The sequence below is a fragment of the Parambassis ranga genome, chromosome 22 (assembly GCF_900634625.1).
Source record: "Parambassis ranga chromosome 22, fParRan2.1, whole genome shotgun sequence".
Classification (NCBI taxonomy): domain Eukaryota; kingdom Metazoa; phylum Chordata; class Actinopteri; family Ambassidae; genus Parambassis; species Parambassis ranga.
This window is the reverse complement of record NC_041042.1, coordinates 15,934,311-15,955,018: the sequence shown is the minus strand read 5'-3', so window position 1 is coordinate 15,955,018 and position 20,708 is coordinate 15,934,311. Positions and strand designations below refer to the sequence as shown.

At 44.4% G+C, this 20,708-nt stretch overlaps 3 protein-coding genes across 3 annotated transcripts; 2 read left to right on the top strand and 1 right to left on the bottom strand.

The window, feature by feature from the left end:
* The first annotated feature begins 1,867 nt into the window (after window positions 1-1,867).
* On the top strand, window positions 1,868-11,533 carry map3k9 (mitogen-activated protein kinase kinase kinase 9). The gene is made up of 11 exons (XM_028395737.1): window positions 1,868-2,258; window positions 3,233-3,646; window positions 6,352-6,532; window positions 8,041-8,189; window positions 8,503-8,678; window positions 8,760-9,000; window positions 9,200-9,322; window positions 9,404-9,545; window positions 9,626-9,738; window positions 10,035-10,802; window positions 11,076-11,533. The coding sequence occupies exons 1-11, from the start codon at window positions 1,868-1,870 to the stop codon at window positions 11,531-11,533; spliced, it is 3,156 nt and encodes a 1,051-aa protein (XP_028251538.1).
* A 2,773-nt stretch (window positions 11,534-14,306) lies between these two features.
* ttc9 (tetratricopeptide repeat domain 9) lies at window positions 14,307-17,102 on the bottom strand. The gene is made up of 3 exons (XM_028395779.1): window positions 16,395-17,102; window positions 15,924-16,106; window positions 14,307-14,870 (listed from the first exon to the last, which is right to left on the bottom strand). Exons 1-3 carry the CDS (start codon window positions 16,858-16,860, stop codon window positions 14,788-14,790), a joined length of 732 nt encoding a protein of 243 aa, XP_028251580.1. The 5' UTR covers window positions 16,861-17,102; the 3' UTR covers window positions 14,307-14,787.
* Window positions 17,103-17,904: 802 nt separating this feature from the next.
* On the top strand, window positions 17,905-20,141 carry med6 (mediator complex subunit 6). The gene is made up of 8 exons (XM_028395778.1): window positions 17,905-18,038; window positions 18,665-18,824; window positions 18,987-19,078; window positions 19,231-19,313; window positions 19,403-19,511; window positions 19,634-19,749; window positions 19,860-19,887; window positions 19,981-20,141. The coding sequence occupies exons 1-8, from the start codon at window positions 18,017-18,019 to the stop codon at window positions 20,109-20,111; spliced, it is 741 nt and encodes a 246-aa protein (XP_028251579.1). The 5' UTR covers window positions 17,905-18,016; the 3' UTR covers window positions 20,112-20,141.
* The last annotated feature ends 567 nt before the right edge of the window (window positions 20,142-20,708 follow it).

Below are 20,708 nucleotides of genomic sequence, written 5' to 3'. Positions count from 1 at the left end.
TCTGTACATAATTTTCAGTGTATGTTTACATAGACACACACAGGTGTGAGAAAAGCATGACAACACAACTCTCACATCTCATCGACGGGTTACCTGCAGTCGTTTCTTCTGAGCCAGTGGAGGTGTGTGTGTGTGAAATATCAGCCCACCTTTTGTTTTTTTGTTCTGCATCCACGAACACAAAGACGTGCCAGTGTTCGTCATTTCTGTCTCTGAAGTGGGTGTTTTTATTGATTTGGATGATTTTTACCTGCCAGGTTGTGTCGAGCTGGATCGTTTGCCTGCATGTGTGTGTGTGCGCACACACAGGCAGTGTTGTTGTTCTTCACAGGGGCATGACTCTAAATCGGTTTTGTCTTAAAAATTAAAAAAAGAAACATGTCTTAACTCTATAAACAGTATAAAAACCATCACTTTCAAAGGCACCAGTCTGTTTTTGTTTCTTCTTCTCCGTGCAGTAACTTGGACTTGTGGTTGATGATGTTGTGAGACACTGAGGAAAGTTTCATTGATGAGCTGATAACTGTTCTTTTAACTCTGTTTTTGTGAAAAACGGGGCACATTTTAATGGATGGGTATGTTTTTTTTCCTGGCCTGCAATGAGATGTCAAAAATAAAAAAGCAAATTTCCAAAGCTGACGGTGTTTGTTGAGATCTAATAACACTTGGTTTTGTTTTTTGAATGACGCTGACTCACATTAATCCCACTGATGGGTGCAAGTGTTTGTTTCTGAGGGTTTTTCACCAACAAAACCAAAAATGACATTATCAACCCATCAATCTTTGTTTTAAGATGTTAAAAAGCACAAACGTCCAAAAATGTTGTTTAATCTACTTTAAGGTTTTTAAGCCTAACAGACATATTATCAACATCTGGTATTAACGTCACATCTTTTAATTAATGAGCAGAATTTTTGTCTCATTTTCATTCTTAACTTCACATTTTTGACTTTTACATGTTTCATGTTTCATCGTTCTCGCCAAATCATGATTCATTTACCATCTCTGCACACAAAATCAATGTGCAAACTGATCCTTGTGTGTGTGTGTTTGTGGTGTGTGTTACTCCCTCCTGCTCATTGATTGTGTGTATTCAGAGTGACACTGTTGTGTTTGTGCAGCACATGAAGCTGTCTTACCACATTTAGCAGTGATAAACAGAGACGCTCAGGGGTTAATGTTTGCAAGTGTGGAAGTAGTGATTGAATTTCTCACACACACACACACACACACACACTATATTCTCATGGCATTGGGGGCATTGTTTATGTTTTTTTACACCTTGCTATGAATTCTGTGTTTCTTTATTTCAGGGAATTGTGCATGGAATTAAACCTTCAGTTGAGTATTTTGTTTTGTTTGTTTGTTTGTTTTGTTTGTTTGTTTTTGAGTGAGGGGTTAATAACTAAGAATAAAGGAGACAAACTGAGGAAACGCGTCCTGCTTGTGTTCAGTCAGCATGGAGCAGGTTCACGCTGTGTGAAGGGTGACCAGCATTTGACGCTGAGAGGAGGGTGGGAAGGAAACTGTTGCTGACGTGTCTGTGCACCAATAGGAGGCCGGAGCTGATTCGCACGTTGGCACAATTGGCTTAAAATAAAGACTGCTGCGTCCGAGAGGTTGCAGCGATGATTGGGTGCAGGATTGTGCAGAAAAGCATCAAAGTGGAGCTGCTTGTTTGACAGCAGCTAGCGGGGACTGATGCAGCAGGATGGGGCTTCCCGTTTCCCGCAGTGTTTGTGTGCGGGATTAGCCGCTACTTAGCTTTGTGTGTGTGCAGACGCAGGGCGCTCCGAGCCGCCAGCCAGCCAGCAGCGTCAGGTGGATGCGCCTGCAGTGATCCAGGTCGCCCCTATGGATCGAGTCCATGGATGTCTTCAGACCCGCTTTGGACAATAGTTTGAGTCCCAAGGCGTGCGTTTCCTCATCGGGAGAAGCAGAGGCAGATGTGTTTCGCTGGCCCACGCCGGAGAATGGCATCAGCGCCGCTCCGGATGCGGCACCGGCCACACCGGGCTTCTGGACGGCCGTGTTCGACTATGAAGCGACAGCGGACGACGAACTCAGCCTTAGGAGAGGGGACCTGGTGGAAGTCCTGTCCAAGGACTCCCTGGTGTCTGGAGATGAGGGCTGGTGGACCGGCATGATCGCAGACCGGGTTGGCATTTTCCCGTGTAATTATGTCAGCAAAGGGAACGGCATTCCGGAGGAAATACGGGACAGCTCAGAGCAGCAGTACTCAGTGCCTCCTCTACACCGTGAGTACCCCTTATTGTGCTTCATACCTCTGGTAATGAAATCAGTGAAGGAGCTGCACAGGGCTGGCTATTGTTAAGAGCAGGAGAAACCCACGTTGAGAGTGCTGTGTCATGGCAGGCGCAGTGCACTGCTGCTGCTGCTGGCCTAGAAACGGGCTGGCCGAGCATCCTCACAGCTTCAGGACCATTTTCATCACTCAGCCTGTCAAACAGACTGCCAGCGGTCAGCTGATTCTCACATTACAGCGTGCATGGTTAATAGAAACGGGGTTTGGGTTTGGTGTGTGTGTGTGCTGCAGGTGCAGGGCAGGAAGGGATGCCAGGCTGTGCTGGTGGAGAGAGAGAAAAAAGGCTTTCAAAGCTAAACATGCAGCCAAGGCCTCAGATATATACAGTAAGCAGAATCAGGAGCAGCTGCTGCACTGTGGACCGAAAACTCTCTCCTCTCATGTGAGTGTGTGTGTGTGTGTGCAAAATGATGCAGCCACGAAACTAGAAGAATAAGACCCAGATGTGTTCGTGTTGTTTGGGTGGATCGCTCCACCACACTGAGGCAGCTGGCCTACTTTCACACACCTGAAATATTCATCAAGGTCAGTCTGCTTTGTAGACTGTCAGAAATCCACAACATGAACATTCACAGCTCACATGCAACACACACACCTTTAATCCAAACACATACTCTCCATTTTTTCCCACTCCAAAACACCCAGGGCAGATTTTTTTTTTAGGACAGATGCTCTCCCTTGTGTAATAGCAGGAGGGATACTTCCTGTATTTGGGGCAGCAGGGTGGCTTAGTGCTTTGAGAAAGCATCCTTCAACTGAGTGACCTGGATTTGAGAGTCTTGTTAGCCTCACTGAAGAGAATTTCTTCCAAATTCCAGACAGGCTGACCCTGACCTCGAATGTCCTTGGATGTGTGTGGGCACAAAGGCGACTTTAAATTTGTAATATCTCTTCTTGTCTCCTTAGTCCTTGAGATTGATTTCTCAGAACTCACCTTGGAAGAGATCATCGGGGTTGGCGGCTTCGGAAAAGTCTACCGTGCAGTGTGGCGGGGCGCGGAGGTGGCTGTGAAGGCAGCACGGCGGGACCCCGATGAAGACGCAGCCCAGACTCTGGAGAGTGTGCGCCAGGAGGCCAAGCTCTTCGCCATGCTCAACCATACCAACATCATGGCTCTGCTGGGGGTGTGCCTGCTGGAGCCCAACCTGTGCCTGGTCATGGAGTATGCTCGAGGAGGCCCGCTGAACCGAGCGCTCGCTGGGAAGCGCATCCCCCCCTGCACGCTGGTGGACTGGGCCGTGCAGATCGCCCGCGGCATGCACTACCTCCACAGCCAGGCCATCGTTCCCATAATCCACCGAGACCTCAAGTCCAGCAACAGTAAGCCATTTGTCAACCTTTTAGTCAATGAACAAAGATGATATTAATTTGAGTTCCTGTTTTCTCTGCATAGTTTAAAGTCTCATCCGTCAGTTGATTTTCAACACCAGGATGCAATGTGAAAAAACCATAACCAGGACAGGATCTTTGTTTTTGCAGCCATTAATGGGCACCATGGAGAAAAGTAATGACTTTCACACTGGTATTAATCTGCAGTCTCGTATTAACCCGCCCCCCTCCAGACATATTAGCCCCTTTTTGGGTGACTGTACCCTTAAATTCTACCAAATTCAATCAAACCAGTGCTGATCTCCTGCACCCCACACTGTGTGCTTTACACCGATTATTGTATATAATGCAGAGAAATGATCACAGACAGGAAAAGGAGTTTGCATGTATGTTTGTGGAGCAGTTGTAATCTTGCATTTTACCCAACTGGATCCCCTAAATCCCAAGCCTATTACTGAGGATTTGCCCAACGCTCGGCCCCACTCTGTCTATTGGAGGCTCCTGCAATGCACACAGCCAGCTCCTCGTCTGCCATTGGCTCATTCTGTGGTGATCAGCTCAGGCGCTTCACTTCCAATAGGCTGTGTTAATGTGTTAAAGTCAGTCTAACTAGTTGCCATCCTGGGCTCCGAAGGGGAAAACCCAATGTCCTCTTCACATGGCAGGAGCAGGGCAGGACAGAGCTGCATGGCAGGCTTGATGTAAATGAAAGCCTGTTAGTTGTTTATCTTCAGGAGCACAGTTGGACTATGACAATGAAGTAAATAAAACCACACAGACCAGATTCTATTGTATAAAACCCCAGCATCTTTTATATCCCAACAACCAGAGGACTCTTTTTTTCATACATTCATGGTCACCAGAGGATACAAACCAGTGTTTTTGGTGATCTCCTCTTCAGGGTCATGCAGTAAAACAAGTGTGATGTGTGATTGCAGCGTGTAGTTCACCCAAACAACTAGAAAAAGTTTGAAAAAACTGCCTCCTGAAGACACATATTCCATGCTCTGCAGTGACTCTTTGAACAGTAGCTGCTCAGAAAGGGACAGTTTTGGCTTCTCTAAGGAAGTAGGTTAATTAAACTGCTACGGACAACAACATGCTGCTGTGAGGAAAAAAAATCTATTTTTTGGCTAAATATAACAACTGTTCATGCTAACCCGACACAGCAGTTACCAAGATCCCCCCACAGGGAGTCATTGCTTTATCAGTGAGACATTCTGACATCTGTTGAAGGGATTATCATGTCAAAATCGTGCAGATGCTCATATTGAACACTGACTTAATATAGATATTTGCTTCTCGGTACTTTACTACAGAATGACTGCAGTTTATAGCTGTGCTTTGTGTTTTAGTGCTTAGCCAACATTAGCATGGTAAAGTACAGTCTTATACATGGAAACACATGTTACAGTAGCTGGTCATTAGAAGCTTGTTAGCATCTGTCCCGAAGCTTTGTTGTGGTTATATACAGCCTCACCAAGCCATGAGCATGGCTCCTAGCCAGGCTGCAGACTAGCTGCGCCTTGTGCACTTTACCCCACCCCAGGTTAGGTGTAGTCTGTATCGATCTCCTGCAAACGTGACACATGTTTAACTGACTTTCATTCATTCAACAGTCAACTTTATAAACATAGACAGTAGGTGCTGTGCTGTGATTTTTAGGTTTGTTTACATCTAAAATAGAGTCGAGTGGAGGAGAAGGTGGTAGGAGTCTATTTAATTTAACTTTTTTATAACTTTTTGTGCATTTTGGGTTTGGTCAGCCAACAGCAGATGACATGTTGAGCCATGTTAAATGTGTTTTTTTATAAATTTGAGGTCAATAGAAACACATTTTATCACAGGAGAATCATGTTATGCTCAAAAGCAGAAACTCTTTAGGCAGTTTTCAGCCACCTCCACTTCCTCCGCCTTTCCTTTGGTAGAAGCTCTTATCTTAAGCGCAGTGCATTACAGTGAGTGCATACATTTGGAGCATGATTGGCCTCAAGGGGGAATCAGCTGTGTTTGTTCCATGTCGTACCTCCTCGGCTACACAGGAGCAGGAGTTTTTACGTCAGCCACATGTTTGGGTTTAGATGGTTTAGATGAAGGGGCGCTTGGTGTGCACCGCAGCCTGCAGACACACCCTCTTCCACTGGGCAGGGCCACAGCAGATGGCCTGGCATGGTGGAGCTGAATGGGGGGAGAGAGACAGAGAGAGCATGTGGTTAGGAGGAGTCCTGCTTTGCTTGTGTTGGGAATAGGCTGTTTTTAGTGCCTATTAAGAGCAAATGGGTGTGTTGCAAGTGGGTGTTTCTGTAGTTTAACTGAACTGTCAGTGCATGTACCTGCTATAAAAACACACAGTGAGACCATTAGCATTGATCAAGGGTGGTGTTTTTCATCTCTGCTTTCCTGCTGCTCACTGTTTCTTGGTTTCTCTGTTTGTTCTCTTCTCTGCTTTTATCCTTCCAATCCTTTCATCATGGCCGACCGCACCCTGTTTTGTTCTCCCATCATTTGTCTACTTTTTTTTTTTACATCCATTTTTTTTTATCATGGTGCCTTCCCTAACATTTTGAATCCCGACGATGATCACTTGAAACCTTTTACTTTAACCATCACCTCCAATATCCTTCCCATCCTCCAACTGAAACCTCTCCCACCACACCCCCCATCGCCTCCCCCTCCTCCATTGCTGACCGCCTCAGTCCTAATCCTTGAGAGGGTTGAGATGGAAGACCTCAGCAACAAGACTCTGAAGATCACAGACTTCGGTCTGGCTCGGGAGTGGCACCGTACCACCAAGATGAGCGCCGCCGGCACCTATGCCTGGATGGCTCCCGAAGTGATCCGCTCATCCACCTTCTCCAAGGGTAGCGACGTTTGGAGGTGGGCAGAGGAGCGAGAGAAACGGTTAACTCATCATGCACAAGAAAAAGTTCAGCCCTGGCAGCAGTTGCCATAGTAACAAAGCAGAGGCTGATACCAGGGAAAAAAGAACAGAGTGTTGAATTTTATGAGACGGGTACAAAACCAGAGTAGAAACAACTATAAATACAACCAGCAGTGTCATCACAGAGGATCTGACTAGACACAATATGTATGTACTCTGTAGCTCTATAACAGGCGTTTGCTGGTCTTCATTTTTCTAGTCTTTCTACAGTAGAATGTTATTGAGTCTGTGGAACAGTTGTTGTACTAAACAAGCAATCTGAAGTCATCACTGTACATTTCAAGAAGATGAATAATGGATTTAACTAGAGAATCATTAGCGTGACAGACAATGAACCTGCTTTAGACATGCTGAGGAATGTGGAGACTGTATGCTGCAAACAAACCACATTAAAGGTAGGGTAGGAGATTTCATTCTGATGCACTTTTTGTTAAATTAGTGTAACTTCTCTTTACAATCTGATAGCAACCAATTAGTTCAGCAGTTTTGCATTAAACTGAAGAATATGAATCATCTGTGGAAGCTATAAAACACTAAAAACATCAGCCAATCCTCCGGGTGGACCTTGTATTGGCTGGTTGTCACTCTCTTCCTGCTCTGCACGCACCAGAGAGGTACGTGCATGATGGCCGAAGTCACAGACTGCAGCTCGTCTTCAGATGATGCGTCCATGTGGTTGGGAGGCGTGGCTTCGGAGTGAGCTCCGAGAGAAAGGGGCGTGTGTTTACGTTTGAAATCTGGCTGACTCTCACTGAGTTTTCAAAATCTCCTACCCTACCTTTAATGTAAATGTGTGTTTATCTTGATGTTCTTATAAGGGTTAATAGTTGCACTATTTATTCCTCCTCCTCCTGTTGTCCTTAAACTTGCTGCAGACTTTGTCCTCCTGCCCGAGTGTGGAGTTTCCCTCTAAAACAGGACCACAGTGTGATCAGCTGATAAATGCTGCTGATCAGGGGGAGGGGGGTTAGATGGTCTTACTGATCAATGCTTCCTCTTTAATCTAGCAGAATAAATCTTGCTCAGATAACCTGAAATAGTCACATTAATCACCTTGGGTGATTGCTATATAAGTGGGCACCAGTCTGTCTGATGCTGATTCAGCTCATCAGGTCTTTGTAGTGTGTACTATTTGTTTTAGTCACATGGGTCTGTCAGCTGCGTTACTACTGTTGACGTTTTCTTCTTCTGACCTTTTTGTGTGTCACCTTGGTATTTGCATGAGTAGGTGCAGAATAGTGCCAGTCTAATTCCTTTGTGACACTTATTCAAATAAAGTGGAACACTCGCAGTCTCTTTCAGCAAATGTCCTGCTTAACATTCATGACATAACTAGATTGTCAGATACTGTGTGTGTGTGTTTTTTCCTCTTCTCTCAGTAGGATAATGTAGAAGGAATATTTACAGACTCATTCACTGACTGTTTTCTGTCTTTACTGCAAAGTTATGGCGTGCTGTTGTGGGAGCTTCTGACCGGAGAGGTTCCATTTCGGGGCATCGATGGCCTGGCGGTGGCCTACGGAGTGGCCATGAACAAACTGGCTTTGCCCATTCCCTCGACATGTCCTGAGCCGTTTGCACGTCTTATGGAGGGTGAGAAGACCATTTTCCTTCAAATTAGATGGAAAAAGCTGCAAGACGTTTGGTGCAGAATCATATCCAAACTGTTTGGAAAAGCTGTTCATGCTCCCAAAACACACCATTGAGTATTTATTATTAGGATTATCCACAGTATTCCTATGTGTTTATCCACTGCAGCAAAAACAGCCTGTGAAATATTACCAATGAAAATCAAATACCCAAGCAGAATATTTTATTGCTTTCTGGAACGATGTGAAGGACCAAAGGTAATTTTTGCTGAAAATTGGCTCAGGTTTCTGAGACTGTTTCTCGTCTTTTGCCACAGACTGCTGGAGCTCAGACTCACACTCTCGGCCACAGTTCACAACTATCCTGGACCATCTGACAGCCATCGAGGAGTCCGGCTTTTTCGAAATGCCAGCTGAATCTTTCCACTCTCTGCAGGATGACTGGAAACTGGAGATCCAGGAAATGTTTGATCAGCTGAGGACCAAGGAGAAGGCATGTTAAAATCTGCTTGAATCAGTTCATGTGTTTTAGCCTCTGAATGCAGGTCAATGGTTTTCTTTCCCTGTGCCTCAGGAGCTGCGATCATGGGAGGAGGAGCTGACCCGGGCTGCACTGCAGCAGAAGTGCCAAGAGGAGGCTTTGAGGAGGCGTGAGCAGGAACTGGCTGAACGAGAGATCCACATCCTGGAGAGAGAGCTCAACATCATCATTCACCAGCTCTACCAGGAAAAGCCTCACGTGGAGAGCAGGCAGGGCAAATTCCGCCGCCACCGCCTTAAACTCAAGGATGGGAACAGGATCAGCTTGCCGTCAGGTACAGCAAACAAAACAATGGTGCAGGAGCTCTACTGTTTCATGATGAGTTTCCTAATGTTAGGGGCTAGGATATTGAATTCAGAAACCTTCTACACTAAAGTTTGAGTTGTAGGTGCTGTTATACGTTGCAGATTTCCATCTTGCGGCTTGTTTACTCACATTAACATTAATGGATGTTGTTTGATGAAATCATTTAGATTTTCAGCACAAAATCACAGTGCAGGCGTCTCCCTCCCACGATCGGCGGAGGAGTTTGCTCAGCAGCAGTTCCAGCCCTCCAAACAGTCCACCGATGCTGCCTCGTCTAAGAGCCATCCAGCGTAAGCACGGGAAAAAAAACCTGCACCTGTATTCGCTTTTTGATCTTCTTTTAATAGAAATGTAATAACATCTCTTTGCAGTCACTCCAGGGGAGGGGTGCACAGCCTGGGGGCGCAACACGGGATTCCAGCAGGATGAAGAGGAGAGTGAGAGGAAGGGGTCCCGGAAAAAGGGCAGATCCCACAGAAACGGTCCTCACAGGGAGCACAGTGCTGATGCCAGGTGAGATCACATCTGCAGAGAGTCTTTGACTTTAGCCAGAGAGAATATTGTAAGCTAGTAAAAGCCTGCTGTCTTCACAGCGTGAAGCCTCCCCATGAGGGCAGCAGACAGCGGTCCTGCAGCGCCCCAAACCTCCGCAGATCCCCGAGACACAGTCCTGCAGTGCCTGGAGTGCCGAGCCTCGTGGAGATGGGTGAGCAGCACCAGCTTAGCAGATCATATGTGCGCACAGCAGGATACAGGGAACATCTGTAGATAAAGGGATGACTAGCTGGAAGTGTGAGACTGGGTTACATACTTCACTCCCACATGGCTCTTAGTGGTTGACCGGCAGAGCTCAGATGTGCATGTTTGCAGCTGTATGAATGTGAACAAGCTGTCGCAGACTCACAGCAGACTAAATTAGAACTGAAGGAATTCTACTTTGCAGTAGGTCACAGTGTTTCAGTCAGATCCAGGCTTTTGATACATTCATGGTCCTGTTTTTAGAAAATGAAGACTGCTGCTTCACTACTGAGCCAGGAGCGGCTTCTGGTCAGTCCTACCTCTGCATTCCCTTCCACAAGGAGGGCAACATGTCTGCTGCAGCTCCTGAAAGTGATGGAGACGAGTACTGTCTGAGCAGTCAGGTGCCAGGAACATCACCATGCAGGAAGAGCCCTGGAGGGGGCCGGCGCTCTGAGCTGGTCTTTCTGGGCTGCGGGGCTCTACTGGCAGCCGTCGGACTCGGCTGCAACCTGCTAAGTTTGTCCCAACCGGAGGAGAGCATCAAATCCCGATGGGAGGGCTTCTTCCACAGGACAGGGGGGCAGAGGCGGACCACCAGCCCCCCGACTCGAAGACTGTTCCGACGGGAAAGCCCGATGAAACCCTCGGCACCCTCACTACCTGAGCGAGGTTTACCCTCCTCTTACACACTGCTGTCCTTATCATCAGTGTCTGACTGCAACTCCACCCGCTCGCTGCTGCGCTCAGACAGCGAGGAACTGCTGGTCTGCCACCCTGCCTCTACACCCGCCAAGCCTCCTCCTGCTCCAGAACATCCAGCCGTCCAAACCCCAGTCAACCCTCTGGTCAACACACACCTTGAGAGCTTCAAGCGGAACCCCCGCCAGTCTCTCACACCTACACATGTTCCCTGTGCCCCGAGTTCCTCGCGCAGCTTGCGGCGGACACCGTCAGATGGAGCCATCAAGAAGAGCTGCCCTCCTAATAATCTGGAACCGCTGCCAGAAAAAACAGCACTGGAGAGCACAGGTAGGGCCATTTTAAATGAGATAAAACGTTAGACTAACATAGTAAAGATGGACCATTTATTGGGTTCTAAGAGGATTGACTCACTTTGAAGCCAGCCCTCAAGTGGCCATTTGAAGTACTGCAGATTTGTAGCACTTCTGCGCTGACTTATTTATTAGTTACAGACATGGAATATAGTTTCTGTGCATAAAAGACCACATGAAGCAAACTTTAACCCAACTTAATTCTTAATGGCCTGGGTGTTTGTCTAACTGCTTTTCCTTGCTATAACAGGTGGTTTTAGAGGTTTGAAAGAAGACTGTGCTGAGGTCCCCCGTCTCCCTGATCCAAATCTTGTTTTCCCCCCAACACCTCGCCGTCGCTGTGCGCCTGAACGGCCCAAAACCCTAGACTTTGTTGCTCGGCCTCGGCCTTCCCCACGGGCGCGCTGTGACATGTTTTGGGCAGAAACAAGAACCAGGGGAAATGGGCAAACCCTGGGTAACAGCGAGTCCCCCGCCCACACCTCCAGTACAGAGACTCCGCCCACTGTGGAGTTTGGGAGAGACCCAGCGGTGCTTCCCACCCCAATGGAGGCTCCGACGCCTTTCTCCCCCCCGCGCAAGAACGAAAACCTGTTGGATCAGCTGGATGAGGGACAGTGTCGGGACGGAACAGTGCCACTCTGCAGACCAGAGGTCAGCTTTCCCAAAGACTCGCCGTACCGATACAAACCCGGATTCTGGTCTTAGCTCAGCTTGTCCAAGTCAGTTAGCTGTTACAAATGGAATCAGAGTTTGTTTCACGTCTCCACATCTATTAATCTTATTAAATTACAGAAAGCTCGGCCTTTCTGACATTTGATGTAATTTATGACACTGTCACACAGCTTTACATAGTTTTTCCCAATTTCAAGCTTGAGTTTAAGATGCATTTAATGAAGTGCACTTGAATCATGAATGTAAGGCTTTCAGGTTTTTTTCATTGGTTAAAAAAAATCTTAAGTTGTAATTTGTGTGTAAAAACTGTAGGTTTTGTACTGACCACCTTTCATCACCAGTCACTTGTACATCCCAGGTACGGGGATGATGATGTATAATATGAGCACCTCGCTGCGTTCCTAACCCGCCCAGTCCGGCCTCCTCTCCAGCCTTTAAACGCTGGACGGTACAATAAAGAAGAATGTCACTGCTGCTTGGGCTGAAACCGTTAGAAAAACACAAGCAGTGTTCAAACATTTCTCCAAACTAAAAAGGGAACTTTATAACTCTGTGAATCGTCTGCCTCATCAGTTATTGATTAGGATGGGGTGCTGAGGTTTTAGGTTATGTGAGCAGCGAACTGCATGAGTGTTGAATGCCCTGGTGGCATGTGGATGTTCACGCCTGATTATTTATATTTGTATTTATTGATTTATTTATCTGATGGTTTATTTTTATAATTTATTTGCCTTTGATTTTTGACACTAATTAATAAATGTGTTTTTCAGCACATATGAAGCGACTCTTAACACAGCTTTATGTTCATTTCTGTCTGTCTTGTATTACTTATAAACAAGCAAATTTACCAGAAATTTGGCTTTTGTTAAACTGTGATGGGATTTTTTTGTTAATATTTTCTGGCATTTTAAAGAAAAAAAGAATTGATAAAATAACCAAACACTTAAGAAAAGATGTTTTACTGGGCTTAATGCATGTTCAGTTTATTTTATTTTCACATCTTACTTGAGGTTAAATACTCCTTCCTCATATTGTTTATCTTTGTTTTAAACTGTAGACTACCTTTTACAATGCTAAGAGATTTATAAAGGAGACATTCAACCCATTGACAGCCCTCCTAAAAAAGGAGTTTATCCGAACATAGTAATTCTGTCTGAGTCTGTGAATGCCTGATTCTTTATTTTAAAAAGTCAAGTGACCTCTTACGTTTGATCTAGTTGTCAAAAGCCCTACATGTAAATGTGAATGCTTTTTCTCCGAGGACTGTGCAGAATGTGATCATGTTCAATGTACAAACACAGTATTTCAACTACAGGTGCTGGTTGAATTGAAGCTAAAGGTGTTTATTATCTGTCTGAAATGTTACCACGAATAAGCTGAACTTACTGTTGCTGAGGTTGGGAATAATACTGTTATTGACTGACTTGTATTTGCACTCGAACACACTGATTTGAGTAAAATCATAGCAAACAATGCAGCTGCTTCTTCATTATTTTGTGAGGCTCAGCTCAGCATTGGTCTGTTTTTTTTTTTTGCTTAAAGGTAGGGTAGGAGATTTCATTCTGATGCACTTTTTGTTAAATTAGTGTAACTTCTCTTTACAGTCCAATAGCAACCGATTAGTTCGGCAGTTTCACATTAAAACGAAGAATATGAATCATCTGTGGAAGCTATAAAACACTAAAAACATCAGCCAATCCTCCGGGTGGACCCTGCGCAGAGTATTGGCTGGTTGTCACTCTCTTCCTGCTCTGCGCGCACCAGAGAGGTACGTGCATGATGGCCGAAGTCACAGACCGCAGCTCGTCTTCAGGTGATGTGCGTCCATGTGATTGGAGGCGTGGCCTCGGGCTGAGCTCCGAGAGAAAGGGGCGTTTTCAAAATCTACTACCTTTAACATAGTAAATCCAAATGTTTCTATAGGCTGTTCTATTTTTGCATACGTTGCTGTTACTTACAAACAATGAATAACCCCATCACAAAACAACACCAGAAAAACTTGGGAATATTCTGTGAAGAAATGCAGCATTATAGCAGTTTGTGCTTCTTGTGTAATAGCATTACAACCCAGCAGTTTTGTTGTTGATCTGTTGAATGTTTTTTTAATCATCTGAGTAACAAAAAGTCTCATCTGACGAGAAAAAAACGTAAATCCAGCCAGACGACCATCATGTATTTAAAAATAACTTGTTGGAATACTTATATATCATGGGTTGGACATATTTGCATCACCTAAAAACACAAATGTTCTTTTAGGGTTTTCTAACAATACCAAAAAACACACACAGTTAGCATATTAGCTCAATATTAGCAGATGATGCTAAGCTATGAGGTGATGCAAGCAGAAAGGCCAAATTCTAACAGATTACTTTGCGTGCTTTAATCAACTTTTCTCCATTGTTTTATTTCAATTTGAGGGAAATTAAAGTTAAATCCACTGCTGTAGGACCACCACACAAACTATTTCAATCAATAGACACATTTATTACACACACACACTTTCGCAGTAAACATACAGTATTTGTAGACACAGTTAATGCTGTGAATGAAGTGCTTTGTTTTGGCATTAATAAACACTAAAAGCTCCATCATAGCATCTTGTAATTTTATAAAGTAGCCTATTTACAATTCTGTGATATGTCTCTTTAAGTTCATACTGCAATTAGCAACCATGTGCTCTTGATGTCTTTGTCTGTGTGTTTTGAGATAAGAAACCTACTCACTGAAAGCACCTTTACATCAGAGTATAAAAAAACTTTTTTAGTACTTTCAAAATTTAAAGTATGCTGACACAAGTGTTGGTGGTGGTTATTCTCACTTACTCCATGGGCATGGCACTCAAAAGACATCTTGTGCGAGGGCAGGTGCTAATTTACAGCGACACTTGCCTGCGGACATGCTGGACTCACTCTGTGGGGCTTGTTGCTCCTGTCTCTATCACAAGTGTTGGCCTGTATGTGCAATGTTTGGACTGGCAGTGCATCACTTTGTTTAAAACATACTCAGGATTGATTCATACTAGATACGTTTGGCGGTTCAAAGACAGAAACTTAGTATCTGGCACAATTTTTAAAAAAGAAAACAACAACAAAAAAAAAAAAAAACACTTCAAGCACACAACAGTGAAGTTCAATCACATAACTGGCAACCGGATGCTGTGCAAGGCAAAAAGCAAACAAACATCGTTTCACACCGAGACCTGCAACTCGTGGTGTTTTAAGGTCTGGGTGCCACACAGTAGGGCTGAAATATGTATGGCATGTGAGAAGCCATCAGACCGCAGCTGCTTATGTCGCCTCTTTCTTTTCCCTTTGAGCATTTCGGCGAATCTTCATCTCTGTCAGCTGGATGTAGCGGATGACATTGGTGTCTGCAACACAAAGACAGGAAAAGGCTGATTTATTTTTCTGCTTTGACAGGAAATGGCGCATCAGTAGGCTCATAAATCTTCCACTTAAACCAAATTCTGGTGCATGGAAACAAAAACAGTGAATGCACTGACTGTAACAGGACTACATGAAAGCTTTGAGAATAAATACAAACTTATTTAGACTCAGTAGTGCATGTATTAAAACAGCCAATGGTATCCTGAAAAACATTACTGTTCTTTGTTTTAGCCGAGCAGCTAACAACGGGGCAAAGAAAGTAAATGCAGTTCCTAAAATGGCCACTTGAGGGTGGCTCCAAAAGTGAGTCATTTATTTAAAGCTTTAATGGCGAAACAGAATTTATGAGATGTAAGCAGTCATCATAATGCCCATAACAAGCTTGGTGTTAGGTGGAGTCAGGCCCCGCTGCCAAGATGGCGGCTGCCAGAAGCACCACACCACACAAGCTTCGGGTGATATTATGCATGGTTCATCCATCCTAATCTACAGCCATCGTCTGACAGAAGTAATAGACAAAAATGGCATGGACACCGCAGGGTTAAATGACTCTCCAGATGTTACAGATGAAAACATCTTATGTAATCCAGTGGTATGTTGTTAGTCCCTTCCTCTCCTGCTGTAAATCCCTGGTGTTTCACGCCTGTGGTCATTACCTGATTTCCACAACTACCTGTGCACCTGTTTTCAGTCTCCTAATGAGCTCCCAGCACACACAGTTTATCTGCTACCTGCAGCTTTCCCTGTGTTCCCAACAGGCCTGATTCACGGCAGCCAAACCTCACCACTGCCTGTCCCTGAACCTCACACGATGCCTTCAAATGCTTGTAAGATTTTTGCTGTGGGAACCAGCTTTTTTGGCTCAGGTTGAAATATCTCAGCAACTGCTGGATGATGGATGCGTCATACCGACTTTCCAATAAATTGATCTGATAGATGTATAATTACTGTAAAAGGATATAGTGTCAGCAATCCAGATATTATTATTGTGCCCTTCAAGCACACAGCCTATGACTGAAAGTTTTCCATGAGCTGACCTGATGGCTCCTGTTTGTGTGACTCCTTCAGGTAGTACAGGGCCTTCTGGAAGTCTCCTAGGTGGTAGTATGCCACTCCGGATCGGTACAGGGCTTTGAAGTTCTTTCCTTCCTTGTGAAGCACTTTCAGACAATATTCCTTCACTCGTTCGTAGTTCACCAGCTCCATCTGTAAAAGGCAGGCTGTGGGAGAGGAGTGAGAGGAAGATGGTGAACCTTCATGAAGCCATGTTTACATTTTCATTTAAAAAAACACATTTAATCCCTTACTCTGAAATAAACAGTGATGTGTGGGGTAAACCTGCAATGAGTCATACTCATTATGAATCATTCATGAGCTGTGGGGTATATTCCCAGAATCTGTGTGTGTGTGTGTTTGTGTGTGTGTTGAAAAGACAAATAAGTGTAGACTGACGAGTGACTGAATGGCATCTGTGTGGAATATGTGACAGGAAAAAAAATGTCTCTTACCAGCCAAGCTGTTGTAACACTCCAGCTCTGCGTTCTCCATTGCCCCCTTCTGCTCATCTGTCAGCGTGGTGGACTTACTGATGGTCGGCAGGAGGGAAGACGGGGATTTGGAGCTGGTGTCCGGATCCCCCAGCACCCTGCACAGCCCCTTTATTTCCAGCAGAGCGCGGTGATACTTGCCAATCGCCTCTCGGTACTTCTTATCCTTGTAGCACTGGGTGCCTTGGCTCTTAAAGTCCAGCGCCCGCCTCACGACTTCAGCTGGTTCGTTGTGGGATGGCTGTTTCAGCATCGACCCACCATGATGCCGCTGCTGAAGCTGCTGCTGATATCTGCTATCTTTGGTCCGGCTGCTGTTGTGAGGCTGAGCGCACTGCTGGATTCTCGGCGATCCGCCGCTGTGCTCGGTGAGGCTGCCTCTTCCACCCTCCACCTCTCCGTCCTTCCCAGCCTGGATCACACTCATTTTCGACGTTATTTGATTATAGCTGCCCTGACGTCCGTCTGTAAAATTAGCTGGGAATTTGAGGCTTTCACTGCATCCTCTCGGCCATAGCCGCGTCTTCGCTTCCCCAGTGTCGCAGCTACGTCTTCTCTGTGCGCAACCCTGCGCGGTGCGCGCTCCTCCAGCCTGTGCGCGTATATTTCTCCGTTTGGACGAGCCCGATTGGTCAATAAATGCAGGGCCAGCGCTCCCATGGGGGTGTCCCTCAGCAGGAAGAGGAGCTTTGATTAAATTATCAGTTCGTCAACATTATTTCACTGTGTATCAGATGCTGCTTTGTATTATTATTTGATGTTAATTGTGATGAATGACTGTAATAATAATAATAATAGCGTGCCAATCTTTTGCAGTCCCATCCCAGATCGAATATCTTTCACCGACAGGAGAGCTTGATGGCCCTTATTCTTCCTCCTAAATGTTCCTCTCAGACACTCTTATCTCAGACTGGAGGAATGCCGTCATCCCTATGGATCAGATCAACACCGTCTCCCCTCGCTTACTGCGCAGCCACTTTGAGCACACTCATGGCAGGCTGCCGTTCCTGATGACAGCCCATGATGTCATTCAAACCAGGGTTTATGCGGGGTGATGAGCCTCTGTTGTGAGGTAAGAGCATGCCAGGAGATGGCTATTTTTTTCGTTTGCACAAGAGTTTTGACTGGATTTTGTCCCAGCTTGTTTATTCACGATGAATATCTGTCCCGTCACCCTCACAGGGCAGTGAACTCAGCTGTCTGGGTGTGTCTCAGGAATTTAAGCTCTTAGGAACTGATGATCAGCAATAAAGACCATGAACCGTGGAAACTACTGAATAAAGCTGTGTAATCCCTCAAACTGATAGCCTCGTTTTCTGCCTTCAGCTGGTATCTAGATGTTGTCAACAAATACTTGAACAAACTCTGTCTAATAACATTAGCTATAATGTTTTGTTTTAAGTGGAAGTGGCCATAATATTGACAAATTATTAACAAAAAGTTATTGAAATACATTTACTCCACTGTATTCGTAGATTTTCATGAATTCGTGATTTTTTTTCCAGTCCAACTAATTAGGAAGCAGCAGGCGACGTCATCAAACAGTACACTGCGTCATCTTTGTGAGACAAATTGTTTACATCATGGCGTCGGTGGATTTCAGAGGTAGCTAAATCATCGTTTTGTGTTTGGTTGCATGTTGTTTCGCTGTATTTTCAAGCCTGAAAATAACCAATGATTAAAAAAATGTAACTTATATTTCAAAATAGCTCCCATCAAATATTCATTAGTTCCAGGGGCTAACGCTAGAAAACACTTTGTTCTCTCCGCTACGATTAGCATGTTGGCTAGCTTTGCTAATGCTTGCTAGCTGACAAGTGTTCCGTTTTGTTATTATATTAATTAGTACAGTAATATTCGTCTAACATAAATTCCGGTAACGTTAAAGGGACGTTACGTTATGTGCTGCTAGAAAAATATTTTATGTATTTATTTATACAAAGATCAGATTCAGTTTCCGTCAGTGTCCGAATCAGTTCTGTTCTTGATTGTTGCACAGGCATGTATATACTCTAGAAGCTGTTTAAACTATAGGTCTGTAGTTAATAGTATCTGTTAATTATGGGAGCCATTAGAATCCTTCGTAAACATGCTTTATTTATGTATAATAGCATAACTATTCTCATTGATTGATATAAAAACCTGATATTACGACCCTAACATGTAGTGAAGGCACTTTATTGGCCATTTACCAGCACAGTGCATGAGTTCCTGTTCTTTTACATTTGCAGATAACCTTCTTGGGATTTCGTGGGTGGACAGCGGCTGGGTGCCTATTCTTAATCCTGGAAATGTACTGGATTACTTCTCTGAGAGGAGCAACCCTTTCTATGACCGAACCTGTAATAATGAGCTAGTGAAAATGCAGCGGCTTACCCTGGAGCATCTTAAGTAAGTCTGTTATATGTTGTTAGATATTTGCATATTAACATATTTTAATCCCTGTTTGTTTTGATTCTAAGGTCTGGCATATCTCTTTCTTAGCTATGTTTTTGTGGTAATGAATGACATTTTCAGAACAGATACCAAACATTGCTTCTGTGTAATTTTCAGTCAAATGGTGGGAGTGGAGTACATTCTCCTTCATGCCCAGGAGCCAATTCTCTATATAATCCGTAAACAACAGAGGCAGTCATCATCACAAGGTGAGTAACAAAAATTGTCAGAAAAGCATAGCTAGAACAAACTGACGAGTCAGCTACACATTAAATGTGTTATTATTGAGCTGCATCATTACAGAATTACAGCTGTTTCCAAAGGCTTAATGTAAATTTCCACATGTATGTCCATTCTCTAGTGATTCCCTTGGCTGACTACTACATCATAGCAGGTGTGGTGTATCAGGCCCCAGACCTGGGAACAGTTATCAGCTCTAGAGCGGTAAAATATTATCACAATGCCCGATAAATAGAAGTTCTGTTGTGGGAAAGGGACAGTAATTCATTGTCATTATTATAAATCTGTTGTAGCTTTCTGCAGTCCATGGAATCCAGTCTGCTTTTGATGAGGCCATGTCATATTGCCGCTATCACCCATCGAAGGGATACTGGTGGCACTTCAAAGACCAGGAGGAGAGAGGTTAGACAATGAAGTGGTATTCATATCAGCAGTGATCCTGCTATAGTTCCAAATGTTAAGGTACCATGTAAGTTCGACATGATGACTTTGGCTAAAGCTGATTAGCAACGTTGTTTAAACAGAAAAAGCCAAACCCAAATCTAAGAAGAAGGAGGAGCCTAGCTCTCTGTTTCAGAGGCAACGTGTTGACACACTTCTTTTGGACCTCAGGTCAAAATTTCCACCACCTTTCTACCAGGTGTGTTTTATACTTTATCTACACATTAATGCCATTTTGTCAAAGTTATTTATTTGTATTGTGTTGTGTTGTTAAAGAGATTCTACATAAATGTTATTTTCTTCTTTCAGCCAAAGCCTGGTGAGAAGCCTATTCCAGGTATGATCTTAAAAATGTTTAAGATAAAGGGTGTTTTATTTGTGCATACACTAGATAAACATTCCTGAGTTTGAATAAATGCTGTTGTTGCAGTTGAGGTGAAGAAAGAACCTGAACCGCCCACAGAAACTGTGAAACAAGAGGAGAGGGAACCAGCTGCCAAGTCCTCCACCCCAGCTCCAGCCAGTAAACCACCACCTGAGAAAAGAGCAAGACTGCAGTGACAGCCACACTCCTCCCACTCTGTAAAAAAATGAAACAATGCAGCGAGAAGTCCTACAGCACAAGCTGGAACAACAGCTTGAGACGAGGAGTATTTCGGTTTCTTTCCAAAAGCTCATCTGCCATTCTGCCTGTTCGATCAGTTGGGCTTGTACAGAAAGTGTCACTCTCTTGTCTCAGTGCCAGGACTGCTTTTACATTGCAACCTTAGTTTTGTACACTAGGAGAAGTATGCCATCATGGATGTTTCCGGCACTATGAGCAGGGGTTAACTGCTTGATGTCAGCAAACATTTTGCCCTGGATGAGGTGTTTTGATGATTAGCTGACATCAGCAGTGGTGTCAGCTTTCTGTTGACATCAGCATAATGTTTGTGTTGTAGGGACTTCACAGGGCTGTCTGCTTTACAGGGAGATGTGCTGTTATCTCATCTTGAAAAGCCTCAACCTGTCTCTTTCATTTCATACACTTTTATCTGTTTTGATAAGGAAGAATTTGCTCTTGTGTTTTTTTTGTATTAAAATGTATCAGCTACTGTATCCTGGTGTCTTTAATTGATGACAATTATGCAGTTCTGGTCAAATATATTTGACTTATTG